Source organism: Microtus ochrogaster, chromosome 10 (assembly GCF_000317375.1).
Source record: "Microtus ochrogaster isolate Prairie Vole_2 chromosome 10, MicOch1.0, whole genome shotgun sequence".
NCBI lineage: Eukaryota > Metazoa > Chordata > Mammalia > Rodentia > Cricetidae > Microtus > Microtus ochrogaster.
The window spans coordinates 61,962,151-61,970,900 of NC_022016.1; the positions used below are offsets into that span (position 1 = coordinate 61,962,151).

The window sequence follows — 8,750 nt, forward strand, 5'->3', positions numbered from 1 at the left end:
AAGGAGAGGTGTGTAACATTGGCCTCCTGCTTTCCAGATTAAGGAACCCACAGGGACAAGGGAAGGAATGAAGAATGTGGCAGATGTCTCCAGGATTGTCTCCCCATAATCCTCACCCTCATCCCGGTCCTTAGCTCTCATACTCACCGGCTTCCCCTGGCGACCAGGATCGCCCAGAATCCCCCGCTTGCCTGGATGCCCCTGAAGGGAAGGAGGGAACTCAGCCCCAGGTCCCCTCAAGCGCCTGTCCCACCCTCCCAGGACAAGCTGCCTCTTCACCTTCACTCCTTGCAGCCCCTGAGGCCCTTTCGCACCAGCTGGACAGTTGGTTGGACACTGGAAAGAACATCCTGTAAGGCCAGAGGTCTCTTGCCTGGCCAGGGCCAGCAGAGCAATGCTTCCCAGAACTCCCTCCCCATCTCCCATTGAAAGCCCTAGGAGCCTCTCCAGACCCTGTTTCTCACCAGGAGATCTGCACTCCCTTCCAGGCCCTGGATGGTTCCTGGTTGACCCTGAAAGGAGATACAAAATGATGAGATATAACCTGACCCATCCCCTTTGCAAGCTACTTCCTCAGGAACACATGGCCATCCAGGAGGGTTGAGGACACTCACCGGTTTCCCAGGGGGTCCTGGGGGCCCTGATGGTCCTTCTGGTCCTGGATCTCCCTGGAAGCAAAAAGAGCCGAAATCACAACAGCATCCTGCCCGGCCCCAATTATTCCTGCTCTTCCTCCACTCCCTACCACCAGTCCATCCAGGCCACCCTTTAGGGCACTTCCAGAGAGCTGCCACAGTAAGGAGATCCAGGAGACTGGCAGGTGGCACCAGCCCTGAGCCTCCCAGGAAGATTTGCTGCAAGCCCAGGTTCAGCAAGAGAGGGTTCTGCCCCAGGCCTGGGGGTGTTCCTCATGGAGCAAAAGCTATTCAGAAGCTCCCAGAAAGCCTGCTCCAGACTGTCAGTCTTGGCACACAGGGCAAGAGGCAGAGGCAGAGGGTCAGTAGGCTTACCTTGGGGCCCGGGGCTCCAATCTCACCAGGGAGGCCCACAGGTCCAGGTGGTCCCTGTGGGTCAGAGAGACGGTTGTTCAAGATGCCTCACAGCGTCCACCTTAGGTAGGAAGGTAGGGACAGGCACCAAAAGTCTCTTCTCCACTGTGTCTATTCAAACAATTGCAGAGAGACTGGATTGTGGGGCTCTAAGGACCAAACCATTCCAGACTCAGCAAGCTGCCCATTCATGGCACCAACACAACATGCAGGCTGTTCCTCAAGATGGAGACTCCCCTAGAAGCCCTCCTTTCCTTCCTCAGCTCCCTGCCCAACCCCCAGAACTTACGGGAGGGCCAGCAAATCCGGGGCCCTGCAATAGGAATAAAGGGAATCAGATTCACGGCTCCCATCAGCAGGTCCTCCCAGCCCCCAGAGGGTCCCTCTATATACTCGTAGGTGCTACTCACCGGCAGGCCAGGGGGCCCTGGGAGCCCAGGCTGACCCTGCAGAGCAATGAGAGAGGCTCAGAGGCTGGGCAAGGCTGGGGTCCATACCTCACTCTACTGCAGCCCCTCCAAACGCTGTCTTCAATGAACACCTGGCAGTCACTTACCTTGACTCCGGGGGTCCCCATGGGGCCAGGCTCTCCCTTGGCTCCCATTAAACCCTGGGGGAGAAAGAGATGGTAGGATCATTGAGGCTTACCTGCCCTTAGCTCACAGGGCAGGGCAAGTCTAGGGGGATTCCAGGCTTCCCATTCCTGCTGGAGGCCTGGGGACCTTAACTTTCTCCTTTCCCTTTTCTCTGTTTTTTAGGGGGAGACTTTTTGTTTGTTTTGAATCTTGGGAGGTAAGTAAAATAATTATTTCCCTTTCAAAAAAATTTATTTATTTAGGTATTTTAAGGATACTTTTTTGTTTTTGTTTTTGTTTGTTTGTGTTCTGTGTAGTCCTGGATGTCCTGGAACTTGCTCTGTAGAACAGAGATCTCAGAACTCAGAGACCCGCCTGCCTCTGCCTCCAGAGCGCTGGTATTAAAGGCAGGCACAACCATGCCTGGCAAGTATCCTTTGGTTGTGTTGCTGAGATAGAACTTCCCAACTCACTACAGTCCCAAGAATGACCTTGAATTTCTGAGACTCTCTTCCCCACCTCCGGAGTGCTGGGCTTACAGACGCGTGCTGCCATGCCCAATTGTGATGCTAGCACTTCACCAATGAGCCGCATGCTCTACCCAATCACCCTCCTCTGAGAGCCGTGAAACTGAGACTCAGAGACCTGTGGGCTCAACCTCACTTCTCCCAGTTCGAGTCTGGGTACTCAGACGTGGATCTGAACTGGCTGAAAGCCTGCATTTTCTCATCTGCAAATGCATTAACACTCTCAGCTCTCTGGGCATGCGTTGGCACTGACCTTGCTAGAGCGAGGCAGAGTGTTTTATAATCTTTGTGGGGTGTGGATGGGGAGTTTAAAGGGACCCTGCTGTCTGCAGCCCTGGTCATACCCCTTGAATGGGCAAACAGGCACAATTCAAAGAGACTCCACCCCCTCCCCCCCATCTTTCAGAGTCTGCCATGTGCTTCTACCAAATAACTACCCCACCTTCCTGAGCCTCTCAGCCCTAAGGAATTTGTGGCTTTGAGGTCTCTGGGAACTCCGTAATGATTGATGTTCCTTCCCTGAGCTGGACCAGAACTGCAGAGGGGATGACCAAGGCACTTGGGGTAGGGACGAAGGGGAGGGGGGACGGGATGGCGGTGAGAGGTTGGGGGGCAAAGCAGGATACACAAAGCCAGTGCAATCCTTAGAGGCCAGAAGGGTGAGACTAAGTCCTCACACCTGCAGACAGGAGGGACAATCCTGCAACTCACAGGAAGCAAAGGCCCTCTCGGGCTCCCAGTGCCAGAGATCCACGTCAGGGTGGATGAGATAGGCGTGAGGTCACAGTTGTATGAAATGAGTCCTGAATGGCTATAGAGCCGCCATCTTGTTACCATTCTTCTTCTTTTTTTGAGACAGGGCTTCCTAGCTGCCCTGGAACCAGGTCTTATAGACCAGGCTGGCCTCAGACTCACAGAGATCCTCCCGCCTCTGCCTCCCAGAGTGCTGGGATTAAAGGCCTGCGCCACTGCTGCCTGGCCTTGCTACTCTTTCTAACCAGACATGCGTGAAGAAGCCAGAATCAGCCTCTCCCCAGCCTCAGGTACTCACATCCACGCCAGGCTTCCCATCCGGCCCATCCGGCCCGGGTTTGCCAGGCTCGCCTTTGGATCCCTTGAAATCAGAAGCAGAACATATTAGCCAGAGGACAGCAAGTACTGGAAGAGCCAAAGGTCAAAGAAAACCATAAAGAGCACTCACCGGAGGACCGACTTTTCCTGGAGGCCCCTTGTCACCCTGCAAGACACAAGCTGATGAGACATCTGTGGCTCCTGCCTCCCCAGTGGTGTGGACAAGTCTGGCCGATGCCCCAGAGTGTCTCCTCTCTGTTTTGTGCTGAGATCTGCACTATTTTTTAAAAAACAGCTCCCTTTGCTCAAAACAAACAAAATTCAGCTGAGCACCGGCCTTCCTTAGCTCCAGCATTCAGGAGGCAGAGACAAGGGTAAGTCTGCGTTCAAGGCTAGCGTAGTCTAACAGTGAATTTCAGGACAGCCAGGGCTATGTAAAGAGAACTTGTCTAAATTAAATTAAATGAAAACAAAACAAAAATGCAAGTGCATTAACACCAGGCCAACTGAGATGGGCATTTAGTCAAGATTTTAGACATCCTGATGTTGGGCAGGTACTATGAAGTCCCTGGGCTTCAAGTTAGTCGGGAGAACTGATTAAGCAAGTGACAAAATGAATAATTTTTTTTTTAAAAAAAAAAGCCTTTTAGAGGAATCTGAAGGGGAGGGAAATGAGGTGAGTAGTGACTGTCAGTCAGGAAAGCCAGAGTCTGCGGCAGAGGCAAGGATCAAGGGGGCCAGCAAAGGGGTAGATTCAAAATGTTCTCAAGAAAAGAAGGTTCTCTTTCCTGTGTGACAAAGGACCATTGGTGGGAGACTGGCATGACCCTGTAGCCAGATTTAGCCAGGGAGAGGCCCCCAGGAATTCTGGAGCCAGCAGCGGCATGAGCCTGGCTGGGGTCCAGCACCCTGCATTTGGGGGTTGGGGGCACCAGGCTGAATAGGAGTCTGTCCGAACCGTAAACATCCAGCCCAGCCGACCTCCTGGGGGAGCCTCTCGAGTAAGGCTGTTAACCCTCAGCACACTAGGAGAGTGGAGGACCAGCCCAGGCAATTCTAAACTCAGAAGCTAAAGCAAAAAAAAAAAAAAAAAAAAGAGAGAGAGAGAGAGAGAGACAGCAATGTGGCTCCGGCTGGTTAGCTCTCTACCCGAGGCTCCCCAACTACCTTAAAGAAGTGTGTCAGGGGACAGCGGGAGGGGTTAAGAGGAGGAAGAGAGGGAGGGGATAAGGACGCGCTGTGAGCTAAGGACGCGCTGTGAGCTGAGGCCGGCAACAGAACAGCAGGCCCTTGTTGCAGAGTGGCTACGACAGACTCCCCATTTCAGGGCTGGTTTGGGGTTTTCACTGAACAAACGGGCTCCTTGTGGTCTCTGCAGGCGCCATGTCCTGGCAACAGGGGCTGCTAAACTTCCAGGCGTTCCCGCCCCTGTGCTCACAAAGTTCTCCTTTGTGGACAGACAGCCTTCCTTCCGCTCAAGTGTGAAGTTAGATACTCACGTCGATGCCATCAGAACCCGGCACTCCTGGTGGCCCTGGTGGCCCTGGAGGACCCGGCTCTCCTGGAGGACCTTTCTGAAAACACACACAAGAATGCAGCTCTCAGACAGTATGCAGAACTGAGCTCCCAGGGACTGCTGGGGACTAGTCACCCGAAAGTGAAGGTGACTAGGGCAGCAACTCCCCAAGGAAACGGAACTCCATGGGGAGTTTGTTGAGCAGCTACTGTGTGCTATCACACTCACTATTTTATGGATTACTCAGAACTGTAGGGAGTAGTATTAGGGGTGACAGGAAGAGGGTGAAGAAACACACACAGGAAAATTAAAGGTTCGTGGTCACAGTGAAAGATGAAATCACAATTGCACCCTAGGTCGGCCATCTTCTTCCCCTGGACCACACTGTCCTTGCATTGGCATGGGTGGGAAATAGATAAAGACATCATTCGCTCAAATCACAGATGATGTAAGGGGGTTCCTAGCCCTCGATGAATGGTACTTAGAAGTAGTATTGTTTTCTAACCAGATACAGCGGTGAACGCGCACCTCTCCCTCGTCCTCTGGTGCGGGTTATGTACCGGCAGAGAAGGGAGGTGTGAAGTAGGGAAACTGGTACTATTCTCACTTGGTCCTTCCTGAGGTGGTTCTCGCAGCGGGCCAGCCCAGAGTTAGGAAGATGTCCCGCTGGCGCTAGGTGCCCTGAAGTGCCCGGCCAGCACCCCACAGGCAAGCTGCACCCACACCAGCACCGCTTGGCTTGTGGGTGGGTGCCAGGCCCAAGGTCCCCGTTAGGTCCTACTCGGAGCATTCCTTCCCCAGACTCCATCTCCCCAGATGGGAGCTCACAAGCCGGTCAGAGAAGATGCAGTGGGGCGACAGAGAAGTCAGGCTGGAGCCCGGGCCCCTTAGGAGATTCCGGGGGCGGAGGCTCGGCTGTCGACTGAATGGCCACCATTGTCTCCGCCACCACCTGGGCTCTCTCTGCTGCCAGGACCCTGCGCCAGCTCCTGTCCCGATGCTGTCTGTCCAAGGCAGAACATTCCGGGACAGGGTCCCTTTGGCTGCAGGGCTGATCAATTCCCCTCAGTGGCCCCTGCATGTCCGGTATGCACCCTCCCAGCGGCTCTGTCCTCAGCTGCCCCTCAGGCTAGGGATGGCCTACAGCAGATCCCCAAACTTCTGGATCCTAAACCCAGGCTCTGCACCCAGGACTTCGGTGCCAGAGAGGCGGCGGGACTTACGATCTGAGCCAGGGCGAGTCCCAGCACCTGGAGGAGAACGACCAGGCTGCGGAGCGCGTGAGTGGTGGCCATGGTGAGCAGCGGGTTCTGGAACAAGGATGCGGGGTCCAGGCACGCACGGGCAGCGGGGACTGCTCTCTGAGCCACTGGCCGGACCTCCTGAATACGCGGCGGGGCGGGGCAGGGACCCGCAGGACTGTCACCTGAGAACACTGCGGAAAGGAGGTGTCCAGCTCCGCCCGGCTAGGGGCGGGTCTTCTGTGCCCACCCTGGGACCTCATTCTGAGCTTGACTGGAGGCCCCAGCTAGGAAGTCCCAGAAACATACAGGGATGCGGGACCAACGTTAACCTGCTTTCTCTGTGAAAAGGCAGACGACCATCGAAATCCCTTTTCACCCTGCCCTCCAAGATCCACGCCTTCCTCCTGATGCAGTCCGATCCGTTACCCTGTCTGGGTCTCCTATCCTCCAGAGCCCAGGCTCAATATTCTGCACACCTGGCCAGGTCCTCACCCTGCTCAGTCCTTAGTAACTGGCCTGGTCCTCTCCATAGACAAACGGGCCCTGCCATATTAAAACACACCAAAATCTTTCCTGAACCAGCCTATCCAGAATTCTCCATTTGCTTTTTCTCTATCCCTCCACTACCGATTCCAGAGGCGTGTCTGTGCCCCCTTTCCTCTTGCCTCCCTGCTTCCATCAACCTAGGAGGCTGATTCTCCAGAGGCCACCAGTGAGATTCAAGCATCCTCCTTCCATCCTTGAGGCAGGAGGCTGTTAGCACTTGGACCTGCCTTGGCCGTGCTGTCTTCCCTCCCAAACACTCACATGCACCCCACTTGACCTTCTACAACAATACCTTTCAAAAATTAGTTTTTATTTATGTGTATGAGTGTTTTGCAGTTCATGTATGCCTGGTGGCCCATGGGGTACCAGATGCCCTGGAACTGGAGTTACAGTAATGCCTTCAGTCTGCCACTATGGACTCTAACCCAATTAAACGCTTCTTTTAAAAGTTGCTCTGGTCCATGGTGTTCTGTTATAGCAAGAAGAGTAACTAAATCACATATGATGGTCTTGGATTCTTGGAGGCCTTCTGCCTCCATCTCCCAAGTGCTGGCATTCAAGCTATGTGCCCCCACTCCCTGATGGATGCCTTGACAGGATGGTTGGTTTTAATGTCCAACTTGCCACAAATTGGAACCACCTGAACTGGGAGCCTCACCTGAAGAACTGTCCCAGTCACCTTGACTGATGTGGGAAGAGCCACCCCATTTGGGGGCAGCACCTTTCAGTAGCCACATAGATAAAAAAAAAGGGGGGGGATACCCCTTTAATGGAAAACTGTTTCCTCTTTTCTCTGCTTGGCCCCCCTCCGTCGCTGAGTCGGTTTGCACCCTTGTCACTAATTCCTTCACTGACAGGAGAACCAGTGCCTCCTGCACTTTTTTTTTATATTTATTTATTATGTATACAATAGTCTGTCTGTGTGTATGTCTGCAGGCCAGAAGAGGGCACCAGACCTCTTTACAGATGGTTGTGAGCCACCATGTGGTTGCTGGGAATTGAATTCATGACCTTTGGAAGAGCAGGCAATGCTCTTAACCACTGAGCCAGCTCTCCAGCCCCCTGCCTCCTGCACTTTTATGGTGGAGTAGGGACTAGCAGCTCTCCAGGAACCTTTGAGCTCCTGGTGCCAGGCTGGAACTACTGAGGCACCCCGTCCTGGGGACCCGCTAGCTACTGGTCGTCACCCACCAGTGAGAGACAGTTGTTCTAGAGCTGACAGTTGTTCTGACTGTCGAGACTCCCAGACTCAAGGACCAAGTGACTGCTGGATTCTCAGATGCGATTCAGCTGTTGTTTCTGTTTTAAAGCTCATTTAAGGGCTGGAGAGATGGCTCAGTGGTTAAAAGCACAGGCTGCTCTTCCAGAGGTCCTGAGTTCAATTCCCAGAAATCACACTGTGGCTCCCAACTATCTGTAATGAGATCTGGTGCCCTCTTCTGGAATAAAGGTGTACATGCAGATGGAGCACTTATTAAAATAAAACACAAAAGATCTAAAAAAAGTGGTCATTTAAATTCTGATTTTACACACACACACACACACGTTCATCTCCTTGGTTCTGTTCATCTAGAGAACCCTTACTAAAACGTCTTTTTCATTTTTCCATTTTGTTTATCTTGTGTGTGGGAGGGAGGACTGCACTCCACAGTGAGCGTATGGAAGCCCGAGGACTTGTGGGAGTTGATGCTCTCCTTCCATCATACGTGTTGATGGGGTTGAACTCGGGTTGCCAGGCTGGTGGCAGATGCCTTTACCTGCTGAGCCATGTCATCGTTGGCTGTGGCTCTCTTACTTTAAAAGACAAATCACTTTCTAGTTGATGGCTACACTGGGTTACCTTTCTGAGCCGTAGGCCACTTCATTTGCTTAATGAAGTGTGTGTGTGCATGCGTGTGTATGCCTGGGCATATGTATGTGTACTATATGCATCCAGGGGACTGCAGAGGCTAGGAAAGGGCATGGGATTCCCTGAAATTAGAGTGGTTGTTAGTAGGGCTCTGAACGCTGGTCCTCTGCAAGAACAAGAAGTTCCCATAGCTGCTGAGCCAACCCTGTAGCCCCATTTCATCAGAGATGGTTGCTATACATTTTGACCAAAGTTTACAAGTGTTATTTGTGGGTGGTTAGTGATATGCAACTCACCCGACCAAGACCAGAATGGAACGCCACCCCATTCAGGAATAGACTAGCCTTTATTGAGTATCTTTTTTTTTTTTTTT

General features: G+C 52.9%; 1 protein-coding gene and 1 pseudogene across 1 annotated transcript in view; both read right to left on the reverse strand.

The window, feature by feature from the left end:
- Col9a2 (collagen type IX alpha 2 chain) overlaps positions 1–7,046 on the reverse strand; it is a 17,250-nt gene extending 10,204 nt beyond the window's left edge. The window contains exons 1-13 of the mRNA XM_005353312.3: positions 6,312–7,046; positions 5,962–6,173; positions 4,722–4,796; positions 3,353–3,388; positions 3,203–3,265; positions 1,606–1,659; positions 1,460–1,495; positions 1,339–1,362; positions 1,011–1,064; positions 615–668; positions 465–512; positions 280–336; positions 148–201 (exon numbers count right to left, since the gene is read on the reverse strand). Of these exons, the coding sequence (XP_005353369.2) occupies positions 148–201; positions 280–336; positions 465–512; positions 615–668; positions 1,011–1,064; positions 1,339–1,362; positions 1,460–1,495; positions 1,606–1,659; positions 3,203–3,265; positions 3,353–3,388; positions 4,722–4,796; positions 5,962–6,173; positions 6,312–6,342 (798 nt within the window). The 5' untranslated portion in view covers positions 6,343–7,046. The remainder of the gene's footprint in view (positions 1–147; positions 202–279; positions 337–464; positions 513–614; positions 669–1,010; positions 1,065–1,338; positions 1,363–1,459; positions 1,496–1,605; positions 1,660–3,202; positions 3,266–3,352; positions 3,389–4,721; positions 4,797–5,961; positions 6,174–6,311) is intronic.
- LOC101979668 overlaps positions 6,971–8,750 on the reverse strand; it is a 2,303-nt pseudogene continuing 523 nt past the window's right edge.